This window comes from Hyalella azteca, unplaced genomic scaffold (genome assembly GCF_000764305.2).
Source record: "Hyalella azteca isolate HAZT.00-mixed unplaced genomic scaffold, Hazt_2.0.2 contig3273, whole genome shotgun sequence".
Taxonomy (NCBI): domain Eukaryota; kingdom Metazoa; phylum Arthropoda; class Malacostraca; order Amphipoda; family Hyalellidae; genus Hyalella; species Hyalella azteca.
In genome coordinates, this window is record NW_025933525.1 from 247,589 (window position 1) to 269,341 (window position 21,753).

A 21,753-nucleotide genomic window follows, 5' to 3' on the forward strand; every position below is an offset into this window, starting at 1 on the left:
AATTTCGGCGTGGAGTAAACATAACGGCTGCACTAATTATAACTCCTGCATTTTATTTAAACGCTTCTATTTGAGATGGTACTTTCTGGGAACCACTGACGCGAAATTAGCTCTGAATAGAAGTGATACCAACTTGAATAGTTGTTCCGTCCACGATTGTGTTCAGCTTTCTATGTTGCAGTGTCATAAGCAGCATCAATATGTTTCATATCAAACATTAACGGAGACATCGCTTTTGCCGTGCTGCAGGACGGCATTCCTTCTTTACAGAATGCTGAATGACAAGGTCGACAACAATGATACATGATAGGGAAGGGGGGTTACTGAATTCCAGCCCATTACTAGTTGCATTTATCGTGTTATTCAAACGAAAACATGTCCTTTAAAAGCTTTAAATAAACCCCTTTTGCATTGTAATATATAATTTTACGGTAGAGATGTGGCCTATTTTTATGTTTTGGTTGAATATAAATTACATGTGCTATTTCTCCTTGATTAACCAATACCCACGTTGCTCTACACTCCATGCATGGGTCAGAGATATGATTTACTCAACTAGTAATAGGAGATATATTCTTGCCTGATGTAAATTTTTACCGGCGAATAAAAAATTCATCCTCCGTCAGACCGGCATGCAAAGAAAATTATAAGGTTATATCCTTCCTACGTAAAGGAGATTCCTATTTGTACTATAGAATTAAGTAAGCATACGAGAATTCGATAAGCATACGAGAAGTAACCTAGGTCTATAGCTATCCTTTGGCCTAGAACAAAATGCCTTACACCAATAATCTATTTCCATTGCACAATTAGCTATTTTGTAGTTTTAACCACGCGCATACACGCCCTATTTGCTACCTGTTCTCAAGAAACATGGAATAGAGGCGAGCTCGCGACTATAACCAATGAAAACATAGCTTTGAAATGCGCACTAATACTAAAATACCTCGATTAATTTGATATTCATTAGCTAAAAAGGCAACGTATATACACGTATCCGTTATTATAGCGCGTACAGTTTTAACTAAATCAGTCCTTTCTTTAATGGCGGAAGTGATGCCAAACTAAACTTAGAGAAATGGTTGGCTCACATTCTTAAAATATTATAGAGCATTCGTTACGTTACGTTAGTAACACGTTACTAACGATAACGATACGTTAGTAACAAGGCGATGAAGACTGTCGCTTTCTGACGGTGGTTACGATACGTTAGTAACAAGGTGAGGAAGACTGTCGCTTTCTGACGGTTGTACAGGCTTGACATGTCGTCTGGGCGCTTCTGCGGGAGACTCCAGAGGTGAGGGCAGAGCTTCTGTCCCGACGACACCGCAGGCTGTACTCCTCGCCTGAGCCTTTAGTGCGGTCAACCTGGCGCAGAGAGAAGACTCGAATATTACTCCAGATCATGAGTTAATTATTACTCAAATTTGGAACAATACCTCGCTATTGTAGACGAAACCTTCTATAGTGACGGTCGTAGAGCAGCATTAAAGAGTGCGCATGATCAGCAGGCTACACGCTATAGTCCAATGGTGTGGACATCGCATAAACTATACGAGAGTGATAAATTATTTACTTAGATGTAAATCTCACACAAAACAAATTATAACCTGTTGGCAAACACAAGAGTTATAAACTTGTGTCAAAGGGTTTATTACAGGGCAATATAGCGAATACTGATCAGTATTGGCGAGCAGAAACTGCTGGCCATGACAAGAGATACAACTAACGTCTAAGAGATTTTTGCAAGACAATATAGCGAATACCAAAATGCATAGCTGTACATGAGCAAAATAATAAACATAGCGAATACCAATATGTATAGCTGTACACGAGCAAAATAGTAAACAAGACTCACTATTATTCTCGACAGTTGTTTCTGCAGCAGTCGCGCAAGCTTAGCATCCTCGGCCTCCTGTCTGAGCTGCGTCTCAAGAGCCTTTTGCTCGGCTATTAGGGCAGAGATCTGAAATAAAAGAAAACATTTCATTGATTAGAATCATCCTTATAGTTCGTTCTATTATCAACTCCAAGCTCACAAAGCAAAGAGACCAAAACATGGATTTTCAGAATAAAAGCATTAGCATTTAAAATTTTCTCCAGAAATACCAGAAGAACAATATGCATTTAAAAATTACATTTAAAATTTACTTTTTAAAGACGACACTTCGTAAGAATCCAGTGTCTCTGATATTACACATGTACAGTGAATTTCAAATTTTATTTTCATAATAAAAAATATACATTTTTTTCAATTTTCTTTGTTAAAAAAAATTCAAATTTCTAAAATTATTTATTTTGTCAATTGATTCATGCATCGTCTCCAGCTTTACGCAAGTGTGCAAACTTTTAGATCGATTGGAGAGGTAGAAGTGTGTTAAATATTGATTATAATACTTGTAGCAGACCTACAAACAACAAGAAGTGAAGCTGAAGCAAAGTGTTGTAAAAAGACCTATATACCCCATCTTGCCAATATCTAATTGCTGGAAAAGTCTAAAAGATCAAAAGAAAACTCACCTCATTATTTGGTATATCTTGGAAGAGAGCTAGTATGTCCTCTACATCGTCAGACAGTGGGTCTTGAGGGCTTGTAGCCGTCGGCTGAGCAAGAGGCCCAACGTCACTGCCATGGCCTGAAGTCCCAGGGCTGCTGGTGGTGCTACTCGACCCGCCGCCTGGAGTTCGAGACTCATTTGGTCCTCCAGCTGTTCCTTCACCAATCTGGTTACTATTCTTAGCACTCACAGTAGCTGTTTTTTTCGTTGTTAATGTAATAGAGGTTTTTCTAACTGACGAAGAAGCTTTATTCAAAGTGCTGTTATTCATACTTCTATCTGATGTCATCTTGCTGTCTGAGCGTAAGTTTTGTGATGCTGATAGTTCATCACCACTCGATTCATGGCAAGAGACGGACAAATTGCTAGTGCCGGCAAGTCTAGGCCGCTTGCGGAGACCAGGGAACTGTTGGCTTGCTGTAGAAGATTTCCTCTTATCTGAAGATGTTTCATTCTTGGTCCTATGAGATGCTGAGTGACAAGCATTCAGACTTCCTTTTGTTGTATTCCGACGGTCTCCTTTAACTAACAGATGAATTTTTAACCACATTTTCATACATAAAGATAGATTATTCATTAGATTGAATTTTTATTTGTCAAAAAATAATTTAAAAATACTTTAAAAGGAATCAGTCAGAAAATTTATGGGCAATCATGATCTATCTAAGATGTTTATCACCACTATGCAGCAAAGTCTAAACCTTCTCATGAGAGTGACATCCTGGAATCAAAATGTTTGATGAAAGAAAATTAGATCACCTTCACACATTTATTAGGATAAATGTTTGGTGGTGGTTTTAGATGATCCAAGGAGCTTGAATTTATCTTTAATGCATTGTCTTTGAGTCATTACTAGTGAGCATCAATTATTTTTAAGACAATTAAAATTGATAATGTAATTTACCTGGAGCTGAAGAGCAGCTTCTTTCTTTGAAGAGCTGTCGTGAAGACTTTCTAGTAGGCATTTCTGTCTCTGATGCGTTTCCTTAGATTTAAAATTCAATTAAAAATCAGAACTAGCAATTTTCTTAAAGAAAAAAAAAAACTTATATTATTATAAAATTTAGAAACAATTATATCATTCATCATATTTTTGTAGTAAGTAGATTGTTGAAAGATTAATATGTCAGGTTTGTAATGGGTAATGCTAGGAAATAATTTAATTCAATATTCATACCATCAGAAACATCACTTTCTTCTTGGTCTGGAGGTGAACTGATGCAGTTTTTAGGAGTGAAAAAACCCTTTCTTTTCAGGGCATCTAAAGCTTCATTATCATTTGGAGTCCCGACCTTGTATCGATTTTTGTCTATTATACTCTTTTGCTTGGAAGCTTTGCGAGTTATACAGGCACGGCTGTTGAGGTTATTATTGAGAGAGGCAGCCAAGTGTTCATCATTTTTTTCCTGCTCTAGACGGCCTGGATCCATTGCCTGTCATGAATAAGATCTACAGAAGATTGTGTGCAAGATGTATACATGGATAAGTTTAGGAATTAAAATTAGTCTAGTATGTCAAGAATAAATTGTAATTCAACATTGAACATAAGAGTAAAATTCAAATAAAAAAATGTATGCTCTTCTTAATGGTGACATGGAAGAAAAGCCAGTTAAAGTTTTGGCTAATTACAAAAAATGAGCAAGCAAATCTTACACTGGCAATCGGCAAAAATTGTACAAGAGATTTTTTTTATGTACTGGATGCTTGTATATTCCATATCCTTCCATAAACTCAAACTGTCGGTTCATACCTTATTTAGCTTTAATAACTGCAGGGCTTGGTCTTTAAACTCCTTCAAAATTTCTCCAGGTTTGGCAGTGTTCACTGCAACACACTCTAATCCACCTGTTGTGAGTTCGGTAAATACATGTGCTCAATTATGAAAAATAAATACTAAAGAACATGATTGCAAGACTACCGAGAAAAAAATTATATCATAGCTGCATCTTCTGATGCTCTAATCAATAAATCATCATGATATTGTAGCTTGATTTGCTGCTAGGATATATATTATCAAATATTATTGTTGGATAATACTTTACACATCCAATAAAAATTATTGATTACCAGCAGCAATAAATTTATTTATGAATATTGGTACATAACATTTTCACAGCAGTTTAATGCTTACTAAAAAGTTGCATTTCAAGTTTATTAACAAGGAATATCATTTTTATTGGAGCGCCTCCACTTAAGTACAGTAACAAATAAGTTTTCAGTTTACTTGATAGTACATAAATACTTCATCAACAATTCTTCACTCTGCGTCTCACATTTAGCACATATTCATATTTTCTAAATTAGTAACTCACAAGTTCCACTGCTAGACAAAACTTTAGGCGAGTTCTTTGACTGTTCCAGGTCCAATTTCTTCATAAACTGCTCCTTAATAGCATTCCAGAGTCTTGTATTGACAAGTTCTTTTGACTTCATTGAACGACGGGCAAAATTTCCTATTCTGAAAAGAGGTCATAAATTAATGAAGATCTGACAGTGTCAGGAACCATAAATAAAAATATATTATGAATTCATAAGGTTTTATTATACAGATGCTCTGAAAAATAAGAGGCCTTTCTTTGAGATATATAGCAAATTTGTAAAAAAATCACTTTCACATTTTCATTTTAATTTCCATACCCAATTGGTTGATAGTTAAAAAAATAAACTGATAACTCTGAATTTTTAAAAATATTCATTGCCATCTAAAAGGTCTAATTTAGAAAAATACCTGCATCTGCAGACTGGACATTGGAGAGTAGACTCTTGTAAGATCTGTAGGAAGCATTTTTTGCATGTACTGTGCTTGCATTGCATTGTCACTGGTTCCACCAAAATGCATAGGCATATGGGGCATATGACGTCATCTTCATTCAACTTCAGGTATTGAGGATCAATACTATCACACATTTTTTTATTATTATTAAATACACTAATTTGAGTTTTACTGCTCATTTTTAGTTTAATATACCTAGAAATGATGAAAAAGTAAATGGAAAACAGGAATTAAAAGATATTTAATACTCTATCTCTACTGCCTAAATCTTTAGTCTGATTGTGATTATTTCATTTCATTGATTATATATAGTCCTCAAATGTTTACTTCAGTAAGCTCATCCTCATGCCTAAATGAGCACTAATAATGCATAAGTATAAGGCTACTGAAGCTCCCAACTTCCCAAGCTCAGCTGGTACGGAAGCCAGACCTTTAGCATTTCCAGAAAGCAAGCAACTGAAAAAGGAAGATAAATCATTCAATTAAGTCCAAAAGCTTTTGATAGAATCTAAAATTATCTAATCTAATCTAAACACTTCTAAACATTTAATTTTTCAGCTTCTTTGTCTTTTGGAAATGTTATTTTTTATGTTATAATTATAAGCTTAATAACAATACCAGTATATGGATCATAATGGGTGGCTAAAAAGGGAAGTTATTGCTTTCAAGGATGGCCAAGATGGTGTTTACCACTTTGGGACTTTTGGGTAATTGGGTAGGAACAATTATTGATACTAAGTCTAAGACTTAGCTTTGTAAAGTTTGTACAGAGCAAGGTACAAAGCACGTTTTCTATATAGATATGAATTTTTGTGGACTTTTCTTTGCTTTCAAATTTTTAGTCAACTTGCGATTTAAGCAAATAAGTGACATTAATACTTGAATATTGATTAACTGATGCACAGCAAGGAGGGCACCAACAGAACCTGCAGATCCCAAACAGCAAAACTGACATCCAAATCTTTCCTTTGGTGGTTGGCCATTGAATATGGAACTCCCTGTCCGGCCCATGGTCAGGAAGGTGCAGCGTGTACGCCGCCGCCGGAGGTTCGTTTTCGGATGTACGCCAGTACGCCAGGGAAGAAAGCTGCCAATATGCTTGCTAAAAACGGAAGTGTAACCCTCATGCTATGATGCTGCATGATCGACACAGGCACACGGCCCGCACACCGCACACGTACTTTACGATTGAGGCCTGGCAATCATCACAAACACACGTGCTTTACGATCTATATAGCCGATGCCCAATGATCATTCAACACTGATGTGCGCTCTTTGCGATCAAAGTGGCCGATGCCTAATGAATAAAAATCGACATTCGACACAAGCGCACACGATTTACGATCGTTTTAGCCGATGCCCAATGATCAATACTGATGCCATGGTCAGGAAGATGTGCCAGGTGCACGAGAATTTATTGTATCATTTTAACGACCTGCGCAGTGCGCCGTACTATCCTGGTAAAAAAAATGCGCCGTGCGCCGTACTTTAGAAAGCTAAAATAGTTTAAATATGGACGCGCGGCAATACGGCTCTAATTAAATAAAGATCATTACTTGTAGTATAATAAACATGAAGTCTCCCTATTAAAAAGTTATATTTTGTTGGTCATCAAAGATCAAAGTTTGTATCACCTNCGCATGGAACTAAAACAAAGCTTAATATAAAGGAAAAGCTGGAGAGGTGACGGAATTACCTACGATGTCGGAATATACCGCGTTTACCCTAGCCAATAGATCTAAACATACCTATAATAATAATCAATTATCAAACCAAATCTACCCTACCCCCTACCCCACGCAACCGGTACACCGTAATACAATGGGCGTAGTCTGCGTCACGTATTACTTTGGTTAAATTTTCATTTTTTTTCTCACTCATCAGATTCAGATGAGTGTTCAAATTAGAGTAAAATTAATTCTAACGGCGGACCGCCGCCGGCGCTTACCGGCAGTTGGTTCTATTAGGAACTCAGTTGATTGAACAAGTAGCATCGAGAGTATAAAAAATGTAGACTTTCTCTCTTTTGAAAAGAAGGCTGGAGCTCACCTGGAGGAATGAGCTAGCCTAGTTGAAACTTGAATGGTTAGCCTCACCATTCATTCGGCCAGGCCCAGCAGCCAGCTGGCCCAGCTCCTTCCTCTAGTCTCCGCTCAACATTAATATGCTGACAGTGGTTCACGGAATCAAAAGCACGTAGAAGATTGATGTTGGCTCCAGGCCGGTCCAGGGCTGATTTGAGAGTTAATTTGCTGGGTCTACTAGTATACGGCTGCGAACTCACGCAATCACGACTGAATCAGTTCTATCATCCTGCTACGATTTTCGCGCGCTTTTTATTCCGTTTTCCGCTTTTACAAATAACGGAGGTAAGTGTGTGGAAATTTATAGAAATAAAGTCGAATATTTCAAACCAAATCCATTTAGTACAAATAATGCTTCAAACCGATAATGCTTACGTACATCTTGTCTTAGCGATGAAGTTCAATGTTTAAACGCTTGAACTTTGCGAAAGGTGACTATGATTTACTTTTTGAAGTAGTATAGTATAGTATAGTATAGTATAGTATAGTATAATATCTTCGGCATTAAAGAATAGGCCTGGATAGGCCTGTCGCCGATTCATGTACTTTTCTTGGCTAGACTGGCCTTTTGATCAGATCTTTTCAACGGACGGTAGATTAAAAATCGCTTCTAGATATCAGTTGTTCCGTAGGGTACGCGGCATTTTAAGACTAAACATATGCTCATGCATGGCCTTGTCTAGTCTCAGTAGTCTGTTCTTGAACGCGTTCATACTCGGAGCATCAACAATATCTTCAGGGAGGCTGTTCCACATGTCAGTGACTCGAAGCGAGAAAAAATGTTGTCGCGTGGATAAGTTGCACCGCAGTTTTTTTAGTTTATAGCTGTGGCTCCTGGTGTTGGTTCTTGTTTCAAATTCTAGTAATCCTTCTGGGACCTTGTACAAACCATGAGTATACTTGTATACTTCAATGAGGTCACCACGCAGACGACGATAATGGAGACTGCGGGAAGCTTCATAATCTTCAATCTTTCTTCATAAGACTTGCCCTTTAATAGAATAGAATAGAATAGAAGTGTCGGCGTTGAAGACATAGGCCCATGGCCTGTTGCCGATTCTTGAACTTTTCGTGACTTGATTCACAAGGGATCCGGCCTTTGGAACCCGAACATAGTAGTTCTACTCTAATTTGATCAATACGTAAACACGTAACACAGGCGACGATAACGGAGACTGCGGGAAGCTTCATAATCTTCAATCTTTCTTCATAAGACTTGCCCTTTAATCCTGGGATTATCCTTGTTGCACGTCTTTGAACACTCTCAACTAAATTTTTGTCCTTTTCAAGTCTCGGTGACCACACAACGTTTCCAAACTCTAAGTTCGGGCGCACTACAGAGGTGAACAACAGCATCATCATTTCTATATCTAGGTACTCGTAGGAGCGTCTGATCAGTAAATATTTCGAACTGTATTAAAGACATAAATGTGGCTGATTCGTGGTCATTTCTGAAGGACATTGTTAATGTCTTTGAGCCAAAAAATTATGGACCTAAAATTAAGCTCGGTAGAGCAAAATAAACTCAATGGATGGATAGTATAGTTCTAGCTAAGCTGGAAACCAATAAGGAAGCCTACAAGCGTTATTTGCGAACTCGCATCAATGCTGATTATAACCTGTATGCAAAAGCCTGAAATCAAGCTAAAAAATTGTCGCGTTACAGTTAAAAACTTCGAAAAAATATTGCCAAAAAAAAATAAAAAAAAATAAAACCTTATTGTTGTACACTAGCTCGAATTGCAAGGCAAACGGCGTTATTTCTGACTTGAAAGTAGAACAACGAAAGATATCCTATGATGAGGGCAAGGCTAACGTTCTTAATCAGTTCTTTAGCACTGTATTCACAGATGAGGGCTTGAACAGTATTCCAGATAGTGAGGAGCGCCCAGTCACCTCGAAGTCTGACAAGTGTTGTTTGTAAGGTAATGCAATATGTTGTGAGAAATAGGATTATCGATTACTTGACTGTTCACCATCTCCTATGAGGCTATGAGACTGTCAACATGGCTTAATCGCCGGTTGATCCGGCACCATTAGCCTCTTGTCTACGTTGAACGATTGGACTCGCCTGCTGGACGAAAGGTAACCAGTGGATGCATTGTACCACGATTTTGAAAAGGCTTCGAAAATGTTCCGCATGAGCGGCTGTTGCGTAAAGTGAAGACTTTGGGAATTAACGGAACCGTGTCAGACTGGGCATCGCTGCGCAGTGGCGAGCCACAAGGAAGCGTTCTTGGGCCTGTTTTGTTTTTTGCTTCTATAAACGATCTGCCAGAAGTAGTGTCAAGCGTGTGCTCCATGTAAGCCGACGACACAAAAGTTTATAATACAGTGAAGGATGCGTCAAACAGAGTGCAATTATAAGATGATCTTGACAGTTTAGTTAACTGGGCTGAGACGTGGCATCTGCGTTTTTATGCTGGCACGTGTTAAATACTTCACATCGGAAAGAACAAAGAAGAGCATGATTACCGTATGAGAAGACAAGGTTGCAACGAGAGAGTAATGTTTTAAAAGTCTAGTGTGGAAAAAGATTTGGGAGTTTATGTTGACAAGGAGCTGAATTTTTCTAGGTATGTTGAAACGCAAGCTAATAAATCCAACAAACTTCTTGGACTGATCAGACGCTCCTACGAGTTCGTTTAGATGCAAAAGCGATGAAGCTGTTGTTTGTTGCTGCCGCGCGCCCAAACCTAGAGTTTGGAAACGCCGTGTGGTCACCAAAACTTGAAAAGGACAAAAATTGAGTAGAAAGTGCTCAAAGACGTGCAACAATGTTAATTCCTGGCATGAAGGTCAAATCCTACGAAGAAAGATTGAAGATACTAAAGCTTCCATATACCTTAAAATGCCTAGCGTCATATCGAACCCGGTGGAAATCTAGTATCTATTTCAAACTATCGTCAGTCCTGAAAAGATCCGGTCAAACGACACGGCTTTAGATCTTCTGTGAACAAGTCACGAAAAATACAATAATCGGCGACAGGCCACATCAGGCCTACTCTTCATCGCCGACATCACTATGTTATGTTATATGTTGTCAACGTCTGCGTGGGGACCTCATTGAAGTATACAAGTATACCCATGGTTTATACAAGGTCCCAGAAGTGCTACTAAAATTTGAAACATGATTCAACACCGTGGGCCACGGCTATGAACTAAAAAAACTGCATTGATACTCCTCCAAGCGACAACATTTCTTTGCGCTTCGAATCACCGACTTGTGGAACAGCCTTCCCGATTACATCGTTGACGCTCCAAGTATAAACGCGTTCATGAACAGATTAGATAAAGATATGGAGGAATGTATGTTCAGACTTGAAATGCATAGCCCCATATCGAACCCGGTGGAAGTCTAGTAGGAATTTCAAACTATCGTCAGTCTTGAAAAGAACCGGTCAAAGGACATGCTATTAGGTCTACTGTGGAAAAGTTACATGAATGGGTGACAGGCCACATCAGGCCTACTCTTCAGCGCCGACATCACAATGTTATGTTATGTGGTTGCAGTTCATAGTACAGTGATTGGCGCAGAGAGGCGCGGGTTCGACCACAGCTCTGTGAGCCATTTTCTGCGTGGTTAGAATCGGCGAGGAAGCCGGGCGGTTAAGCAGAGGCGCGGCAGATAAGCACAGCAGAATTGTGGCAGTGAGCTGCGAGTTCGAGACCGCAATATGCTGTGAATGTTCTACGACGTTAAGAATCAGCGACAGGCCTACGGCCTACTAAACGCTGAAACCGCTATTACTATGTATATTATGTACTTATGTTATAAAGATTATCACGCTCAATTAAATCTACGGAAATATGTGCCCTTGTTTAATTATCACATTTCTGAAAATGCCATGCAACGAATTAAAACAAAACATAAATATAGTAAAGACTTTCTGTAAATACTGTATTGCAATTTAAATATTTAGTTTTAGAAAACTGAACTGGTAAGCTTTTAATAATTTACAATGAATTTTTGATCCACCTGTGTTACGGCTTCCTCGAAAGACATTCGGTACGCTCAGAACGTCAGCATATGTTTCCGGCTCTTATCATGCTGAGCTATAACTGTAAGTGATTACAGGAGGATCAATAATTTTGTACTAGGTTTGCTTCATTGGCTATGATCGTGAAGGAATAATAAGTTGTAACCATTGAGGAAATCTGCACAATAAATGTAGAAAAATCAGTGCAAACAAGAAAACAAGAAAAACTAAATCAAGTAACGATCAGACAATGCAATTCACTAGTACACCAGAACGCACAGGCTAGTAAGGAACAAACTAACAGCTCTGAACAGATATCAAATGGCTTGATATTTGAAGGGTATTATACATAAAAAGGTCAAATAAATTGCTCCATTATCGTGCGTGATCGTTAACTTAAAACACGCCCCAAATCCGTAATACCGTAGATAAAACCCAACATCTACAGTATATGAGTTTGGAATTCTCGCCCTCAATAGTCCGCGATTCTAATAAAATTCTAAGAAAAGGAATGCCGGGGTGCGACAGTGACAACGGTGCTTTGGCTGCAGTTGAGTGAGAAGGTCATTATTATTTTTCTATTTATTAATCAAAACTCCGTGTTTTTTTTATTGGAGGCCGCAGATCTCGATCCAAATTTGCTGCTACTTCGGTGAAGCAGCGAAGAGCGATAGCCTGTGTTCGCGACGACCGTTTGGTGTCCACGTTGATACCTCCTCCAACTGATGTTCTAAGGACTTGTGGACAGACACCTCGTGAGTCCATAATCCTGACCTAGGGCCATACTTTCAAAACTCGCTAAGTGAACGTAAGTACTTACACTCTATTTTCTTGTCTATGATTGGTGGATTTGGCTTGAAAGGCCGTCAATTATTGGCTGATGAACTTACGATCTCTTAACTTTTTTTGAATGTATAGTCCCTACGCTATCCGCCCCGGGAGAGTGGATCTTTTCTTCGAGCACTCAACTGGACAGTTCACCACATTGGCCAGGACTTCATTCAGTGCACTGTGAGCCCGGCAGAGACAGTGAATGATGTCTAAGATGGTGTTGGGTGGAAGATCTAAAGCCGCTTCACGGCCTGACTTATAATAAAGATGTGGGGCCGAATTTATAATTTTTGGGTAGTGGAACAAACGCTATGAATTGATTTTCAAATTGATCCAAATGATTGATATTCGTAAAATTGATGAATTACCGATTTCCGCGGAATGACTTTTAACAGATATTTAATAATAGATAAACAGGCTAAAAGTATAACTGTTAATAAACTAATCTCTCCTCAGTTAACTAACGCAATCTTCATCATTTGCTTAATAGAGGCCGCATAATGACGTCTGCATGATGTCATCCACCTCAAACTTCCGTTGCGCCTATCATTTCGCGAAAAGGTCGCGGAATTCACGCAACAATTGTTGATTTGAATCATTTCGCACGCACGGTTGATTGAATAAACTTATTCGTAACTTTGATATGCATCTTATCTGGTATTTTTAAACTTGACCAAACCTAAGCAATAAACTAATATCAATTTTAGGCGATTTTAGTTGGACATCTTCTAGTAGCCATACAACTCTCATGCATATAACGGGGGAAGAGTCAAAGAGCGATTAATCTCAATACGTGTGGGATATAACGTGTGCATGAAATTTTCACCTTCATAATAATAATAATAATAATAATAATAATAGCGGTTTCAGCGTTTATTAGGCCGTAGGCCTGTCGCCGATTCTTAACATCGCATGATGAAATAATACAACATTAAAAGGAAGAAGAACATAAAGTTAGTTTCAACTCGAATAAGTTTAAAGCTTATTTCAATATGACATGTTTATATTGCTGTTAAAATATAATACATCCTTCCCTTGAATGTAAGATATTGTTTACTATTCGAATGGAAGTTCCAGAATGTGAAATGTAACGGGACGGTGCTAGTAACCGTACTCTAGCTTCAAAATATTAAATAAATTTGAAATGACTGAATTGAAGTGGCATAAATCAATATGACGCGACTTACGATAGATAACATTATTCTCAGATTTCCAAACCTATTTAGCCCAGTTAACACCCAATTATACTGGGAATTTATTTAATTTTGTTTGCCGTTAGTGTGATTGTTTAAAGACTGGCAATCTGCATATATTTTATGCATATGTGTAAAAGTACGTGTGTTTATTTTTTTCTGTGTTCGCTTGGAGCTAGGGAGCTGAAATGCTGTTCAAAGTGCAGGTACAGAAATGCATACAGAATGCGAAGGGTGGACAAACATTGTATTGTGATTTTGTATAGGCATTTAAAAATTTTATATGAACGAGAGAAGGAGAGGCAAATGAGAAGTTTTTCGCCTTTAGTAATGGAACTCAAATGGGATTTCATTGTTCTATGTATAATAAGGCGAGTTATAACTGGTCTAAACCGCTAGTTGAATTGATTACGGAGCTTGCTAAAACAACAGCATGCTGCAAAATTTTGTGGAAAGACATACGCGTTCTTAAATCATAGCGAGCTAAGAGATTTTCTTTAAAATTTATCTGTATTAACTGTGTGCCTTTCAGTTTTGGTCATTATATTATTTTATAATAAACTGTTAGCGGAATGGGGAAAAGTTCCAATATTCTCGCTTACACACATTCTACCAATACAGCCAAGTGATTGTGGAAATTTTGATAAGCGTATTGTGTTCATTGTTGTGTGTTTTATCTGTATATTTGCGAGCAGAATAAGCTACTACTTGAACACATCTGTAACAATGTCTTGAGAAAGGTAGCGCTAAGTCAACAACCGTGAAAAACGTTCCCTACAATATGAACACGATCGTTCTTTATTATTTTTTATTATTTATGTCAGAAGTTTTTAATCTGTTTTTGATAATTTACGTGTAAAGGAAAAAAATTAAATAACGCACAAGGTGTCTGTAATAGCTCATGTACATGTTTTGTATTACAAATTATCTATATTTTATAGTGTATTCAGTCTATTGGAAGGAATGTTAGAGAAAAGTCAAGCAGACTATGTACATGAGGCGGTCTCACATTATTCCAAAGTGAGGCATTTAAGAAATCTTGTAATTAAGAAAGGCAAGAGATTGTAAATATAGCATAAGGATGCTTCGGTCGGAATTAAAATTAACTGAATTGTTGTTTCATAATTCGTTAAGCAATATATAGACTCGGTGAAAGATGAACGGCCAAATGATTTAGCCTTATAGAACCAGTCTCAAGTTTGAATTGCTGATGAAGGCGTCGGATTAGAATTCTAAATAAAAGTTTGGATGCGCGTGAAAGTAATCCTGTTAAGATTGGAATAAAATAATCCTGTTAAGATTCGTATAAAGCTACCGAGGAACTTGCTGGAAGCTGGGCACAGGTTTCTTTAATCAAAGCTGCTCCCGAGGGCGCCATGCCTCTCTTCTTGCCTGCTCTCCATAAGAGCCAAGGCTTGGAAAGCAGCTAGCAGTAGTCCTCTTGGCACCGGCTGGCATGGTGTGCGTCACTCTCAGTTGGTTACTTTCGGCGTCCAATACCCCGTTGCAATTGTGATAGTTGTGCTGTGATTGTGCCGTCTATAGCTAGGAATGTAACTGTCAGTAGCCACCACGTTAGTGGTGATGTGACAGTTGTGCTCTGAGAATTAAATTTCAAGTCAAATGTAGCGATATCGAGTCGAGATGCTGGAAATGCCCGGAGTCAGTGACAGAGAGTAGCTAGTATTGCCGAATTTCGCTTGCCCTTGTTTTTGAGCTTTAATTCTGTCACGATATGTACAATATTCTATTGTTGAAATGAAGGTTTTGAATTGGTTTGGATAGGCTACGTTCGCAGCTTCATGTCATGACTTCCAGTGGATGTTTGGCGTCGAAGGGCTCATACATGAATGCTTGCAAGTTACTTATTATGGCATTCGACGATGCAAAAATTTAGAATTAAGCGCGCATTGCGTATTTCTTAATAAATCTAGGTGACATTTATGACACCAAGAGAGTAGGTATATGAGATGCACTTCCGTCTCTTGCATTGTTTACTGTTCACCTAATGAAAATATTATCCACGATAGTTACCCTGCATAGCGGTACTTCTTAGAACACGATAGTTTACTATCGGATGCATGCCAGTATCCGAGATCACCGCACTACCTACATAAAAGTGGCACGGTTCATCTTTATTGGAGGTACAGGTTTGTCACAACGCTGTCTGGGGCGTTAGACTGTCCGAGTTGTTGCTAGCCTTGCATGCCGCTCGTGCTATTTATACGCAAGCATATACTGTAGAAGAAACTTTATACCGATGAATTAATATAATAACTCTACACTAAGTTTCTTTACCACACAATGAATTGCGTTTCTTTCTACAGTCTCTTTTGGCTAGTAACGATACTAGTTACTGACTAGAACTGAACTACTTCTGCACTACGCTAGCTCGGTATCGCGAAGCAAAATATAGTGCACGGTTTGTCATTGTCTTGCACCACATTTACAGAATAATCATATTCAAGTGCTTGGTTGGAAGAGGACATAAACTAATTAAATCTCTATATGGATTAAAACAAAATGATATTTCTCAAAGTAAGTCTGCCTCAATATTAGTAAATTTTGTTTCATCTCGCAAATCCCATTTCCAAGTGCCACTGAACGAAACGAACTTCGTGTGCGGCGCAACGCTGCCAGTCATTTATACTCCGAGTACAAATATTTTAGTGAGCCTTCTTCTCCTGCCAGGGCCCATACTTTCAAAAAAGTTAAGAAATCGCAAGTTCATCAGCCAATCATTGACGGGCTTTCAAGCAAAATCCACCAATCATAGACAAGAAAATAGAACGAAAGTACTTACGTTCACTTAGTGAGTTTTGAAAGTATGGCCCCTGTGGTCGCATATCATGTACTTCCTGTCTAAATGAGCGCATGATGTGCTGCGGCTCAAATCAACTTGTTGCCAGGGAAAAATTATGTGCTAGTATTGCCAGACCATCATTAGCCGTGCATCTTACCATTAACTTTTAATTTTCGTCTTTTTAAACCTTAACAAAACGAACAACAGAAGCAAACTGTTGACAGTTATGAGGTTATCGGCGTATTTTCATTTATCTATTAAAAACATGTTCAGGAATAAAGTGATCACACAATTTTATTTAACTCACTGCCAACAAATAAGAATATATGACTAGGAGTTTTAATTTTCTATTGAAAAGCGCATCATCTCAGGACCATAGATTAAGAATACATCAAATATACGTAGGATTGTGCAAGTAAATGCATGCTCATCAACTTTTCTATGGCTTAACAGTCGTATTTTTATCGTGGGTTTCGTTCTGTCCTCGCAACCTGCTTGCTAGCCACCCACGAAGTGAGCTGTTTTGAGCATTCATTTCATGGTTTGTGTTCACCTTCTCTATATTCGCGTTCATCAGAAAAAACTTCGACATCGAATGAAAGCTGTTGAATCGCTTTCAGGTGTTGGCAAAGATTTCTAGCATCTGTGCACCGCTAAGAAGTGAAACAGAAGCAGCTTAGTCTGCAACAAACGCCGCCGCGATACTCTCACTGCTACCGAAATAGCATTTCTATTCTGATCGTCGCGAGATCGTCGATGCCGCAAAACTGCAGCTTGCCCCCCGCTATTCTAAAGGATTTGCATGCCCAATTTAGTTAATCTGCTAATTTTTATTTGAAAGTTAGCAGATTAACGAAATTGATGTAATAGGTTTTTGTATTCACAAGGGAATTTGAGTAGAAGTGGCGTCCGAATATACTACTTGGATGTTTCTTATTAATAATGATATGATTTTAGGCATCTAAGTTTAGTGCTTGCATAAGCAATTGCGTGCAATACTTATTCAGCTATGTTCAAGATAGCAAAAGAGCAACGTAGAAAAAGCTCAGTGTAAAAATGTGAAGTGGCAAAAGCTATGATTGGACTCACTCCTCAATATCGCGTCGCGAAGTGTTGGCCGTAAAAGACACAATGACTGAAGAAGCCTCGGATGTGGAGGCCAGCGGCCCGACGGCTATAGAAGGTGAGGGAGATGGTCTTTTGGGTACCAGGGAGGAGAAGAACCCCATGGACTGTGAGCGACTCAAGAGGGCCAGGAAAAGCTTCTCGCGATGTCCAGGCATGGATGAAGGCAGCGTCACCTTGAATGGCGGTAGCCGCGAGGGCGGAGATCCAGAAGGCGACCCCGCTGATCAATTCGAGGGAGACGATGCAATGTCCGACGGAGGTAGATCTAGCAACGTGGGCGCCGCTCTAGACGTATTGACAGCCTCTTTATCAGTAATTCACCTCGAAAAGTTTGCCCTGTCTAAGCGCAGGGTTTCAAGAATGCTTCCACGATGTCTACACCGCACTTTTGTCGACTCTGCCGTCGAACAACTCTTCCAAGTGTACCACGGGCGTCAGAGACGACAGGACCTCAATTGCCTGCTTGCTGCGGGTCTCTTCTTGTCCGTGTACACGTGCATTGTGTCTGCATGTCTCTTGCACGTGCCTGCTCTCGTTGCTGGTGCCTTCTTAGGAGGCCTTCAGATGCTTTTCTCAGGTCTGGCCGCCAGGATCACCTTACCCGAACGTCTATGGGGAGCGTTACCTTACCTTGTCTGGCTGACCATCTCGATACAAATCCTCTTAGTCCTCATTATTGGCCCCACTGCCCCTAATCCGGGCCCCCATATCATGACCCCCGCTAACCCCGCTGGCCTAATCTGGGTGATCGTTGGGGGATTCCTGGCGCTCGTGGCGTTGCCGTTGCGGGTGCCGCCTTGTGTCGCCCTCGCCTTCTCTACCGCCGTCCTCTACATCGCCATCGCCGCGGCCGTGGAGCCTGCGCCGCATCTCCGAGAGCTTGACCCGCGTCAGGTGAGTCAATTATTGTCGTCGTTAATATCGTAGAAGCTCATCACGAGGTCATTTCTATATTAAGCGACTAGTCGCTCAGCAAATCTTGGTGTTGAAACGACATTAATAGTTTAGAATTTGTGAATGCGCTTATCACCATAAATGGGATGAGGAAAGTAGCAATGGACAGATGACAGAGGTAATAAAGTATTTTCTAAATGGGCTGTTCTTGTCGGCTTTTAAAATGTTGCTTGCAGACCTCATCTTCCCTATAATTACCAGCCAAGACCGAATAAACTATTTTATCTATATTGGATGCATACTATTTTACAACACTTCTCTTTAACTTCACTTCTTGTTGTTTGTTTGTCTGTCTGCCTGTCTGCTATAAGTCTTATAATCGATATTTAACACGCTTCTACCTGCCCAATCTGTCTGAAATTTGGCACACTTGCGTAAAGTTGGAGACAATGCATGAATCAATTGACAGAATAAATTATTTAAAAAAATTCAATTTGAAAAAGTTAAAAATAATTTTGTCNCATAAAGTCAGAGACAATGCATGAATCAATTGACAGAATAAATAATTTTGAAAATTTACAAAATTTTGATGTCTTAAAAAATTTTGAAAAATAATCCATATATGACACAATTTGACCTGTCCAAAAGATCTGAAATTTTGCACAATTGCATAAAGTCAGAGACAATGCATGAATCAGTTGACAGAATAGATAATTTTGATAATTTACAAAATTTTGATATCCTAAAAAATTTTTGAAAAATATTTTTTTTGCAATATTTGAAAATAAAATTAGAAATTCATTGTACATGTGTAACATCCTAGTCACTGGATTGTTCTGAAGTGTTGTCTTTAAAAAATAATTATTAAACGCATATTATTTTGTTCAGAAGTAATCAGCCGTTCTGAACTAAATCTGTCTACACAAATTTCAGTTGCTCTTTAGTTACTCCAGTGAGGCTTATTTGAACCAAGACTGACATGTCTTAAGCAGCGATGGCAACTGGTATATTTCCATATCATATTTCACAAATCTGGTACGTTGAGATGGTGTCTGGCATGTATGTTTTTGATCTGGTATATTTGCTAAAATCTGGTGTATTTCTGGTATGATCAGACTCCGGAAGTTTGACTGAAATAAAACAATATATAAAATCACTCCAGACTCTGGAGTGGTCTTTGGATCCGCAGGATATTTCTTATATTCTTGTGTAATGCGTCAAGGGTCTATAATATTCCTCGGTATTGATAAGAATTGGAATCTGAGCTTATCAATTTTGTGAGGTGATAAGCAAAAAAAGGAAATGGAGGACTTAAAAAATTGTAAGAAGTAGCTGCGTTACGGCGTGACGCGTTCAGTTTCACCCTTTGTCTACGGATAAATTGACCGTTGTCAAAGCTATTCGTACTTAAGCTGACCTTCTTCAGACATTGATCATCTCCACCTCAGTGATGGTACCTTCTCTATGTATAATAGGTACCTATAAATTTTCCTTCAGAAGCTTATGCTATTCTGTAAAGTATTCTCTTTTTAGCTGTTATGTTTGATAGTATGGTATAGTATAGTGGTGTCAGTGCTGAAGTATAAGCCAAGTTTAGCCTGTCGCACATTCTGGTTGTTTTCGTGAACAGGAGATAAAAAACTGGTCTGTTGACCAGCAGATCTTTTCGAAACTAAGGCTGAATTAGAATGCGACTGTATGTAACGGTGTCCGTGAGGCAAGGGGAACTGCAAGTCTGAAGATATGTGCATCAGCATAAGTTTGTCTAAATCTGTTCTTGAACGCGTTTATGCTCGGAGCGTTCATCAGGGAGGCTGTTCCACTTGTCGTTGACATGAAGAGAGAAGAAGTGTTGTCGCGTGGGTGAGTTGCACCGAAGGTTTTTAGTTTGTAACCATGGCCTTTGGTGTTGGTTGTTGCTGTTGAGCTCGGATACACTCTGTTCCACATACCATGCACATTCTGATACTTGGTCCAGCAGTCCAAGTATATATCATACTTGCCCCAACCTAAACTAAAGACGCCGCCAGCTCATGTCTTCATCACCTTGCACTGCGGCATGATGAGGCTCGGTCTTTTGTATGAAGTTCTTTGTGAGAAACAAAAGCTGTGTTTACAGCGCCGGCTTGTGACAGTAATCACGTCTGTCCTGCGGCTCATATCTGAACGTTGGGCTCCAGCAGATTTATATCGCATTAGTTTTATAATTTTAATGGCGACGTTTGAAATTTTACCCCACGTCTTACTATTATTATTATTATTATATTAATAAAAATAATATTATTATTTTTGTTAATTCTTATTTTGCAAGGGTTTAATGAGCATTCGCCAGTAATCACATATCAGGTAATATCAGTTTCAATGTATATTCCCATGTTTATCATACGACTTTCTCCAATAATCATCATAATTGTTTCGTTCAAACTAGTCAAGAATATCGTGATTCAAATAAAAAAAACAGTTGAACTTCAAGCTATTCCCTTCAAGTTGACCAGTTGAACATAGAATGATGCACCGACATGTGGAACAGCCTCCCCGAAATTACATCGTTGGCGCTCCAAGTATAAACGCGTTCAAGAACAGACTAGATAAAGCTATGGAAAAATATATGTTCAGACTTGTAATGCCTAGCACCATATCGAAGTGGAAGTCTAGTAGCTATTTCAAACTATCGTCAGTCATGAAAAGATCTGGTCAAAGGACCTGTTTTTAGACTTCATTTGAACAAGTCACGACAAGTACAAGAATCGGCGACAGGCCACATCAGGCCTACTCTTCAGCGCCGACATCACTATCATGACACTATGATATCATTGATATGATATGATGTGATATGATATATGATATGATGTGTGTCCAGGGCAGAAAATGCCGCTGAAGTAACTTTTAATTTCGATACTGAGCTCCACTTCTCTAGACTCCTGAACTCGCGTCTTATCGACAATCAATAGAACGAGAAAAAAATCATTGATTTGATTTCGCTGAAAAAATTCTTGAAGTTTCAATCAATGAACTCGCAGCGACAGCACGGCCGTTGTTGAACATTATTTGTTCTGAACAAAGTGTCAAATCATTCCTACAAATATTCAAAGCTCATGTACATGATGAGTTTTTTATTCGTTCGCGTAATAAAATTAATTTTTGATGTCACGAAATCGTCAATCGAGTTCAAAAATATGATAGTTTATTAATCACTATTTGTGATATTAATTTGTCTGTTTTTTGGCAAATGTATTTGAATTTTGATGGGCAACTACGCTATTGGTGTAATTTTTTCGTAGTATGTTAATTAGTTGTCATTAAATCGATGGTCCACAACACGAGTTTTTTCATGTTCAGTTGTACCTGCTGAGCTCGCACAGATGGCTTGATGCTAAAATTAATCAAATATTCGCACAATATAAGGAACAAAATATGCATTAATTAATATAAGGAACAAAATATTAGGAACAAAATATGCATTAATGCCTCTGCCTATGACTTGTGGGGCTGGGTGTTGCTTGACGGTG

General features: G+C 38.7%; 1 protein-coding gene across 2 annotated transcripts; it reads right to left on the reverse strand.

The window, feature by feature from the left end:
• Window positions 1-376: 376 nt before the first annotated feature.
• LOC108678322 (E3 ubiquitin-protein ligase rnf168-like) lies at window positions 377-5,526 on the reverse strand. 2 transcript variants are annotated; one of them, XM_047879523.1, is made up of 8 exons: window positions 5,287-5,526; window positions 4,871-5,016; window positions 4,309-4,403; window positions 3,736-3,991; window positions 3,463-3,543; window positions 2,521-3,077; window positions 1,859-1,966; window positions 377-1,368 (listed from the first exon to the last, which is right to left on the reverse strand). In XM_047879523.1, the coding sequence occupies exons 1-8, from the start codon at window positions 5,508-5,510 to the stop codon at window positions 1,210-1,212; spliced, it is 1,626 nt and encodes a 541-aa protein (XP_047735479.1). In that variant the 5' UTR covers window positions 5,511-5,526; the 3' UTR covers window positions 377-1,209. The 2 variants fall into 2 exon arrangements, with proteins under 2 accessions (XP_047735479.1, XP_018022192.1); XM_018166703.2 differs by having other exon boundaries at window positions 2,521-3,083.
• Between the last annotated feature and the right edge of the window lie 16,227 nt (window positions 5,527-21,753).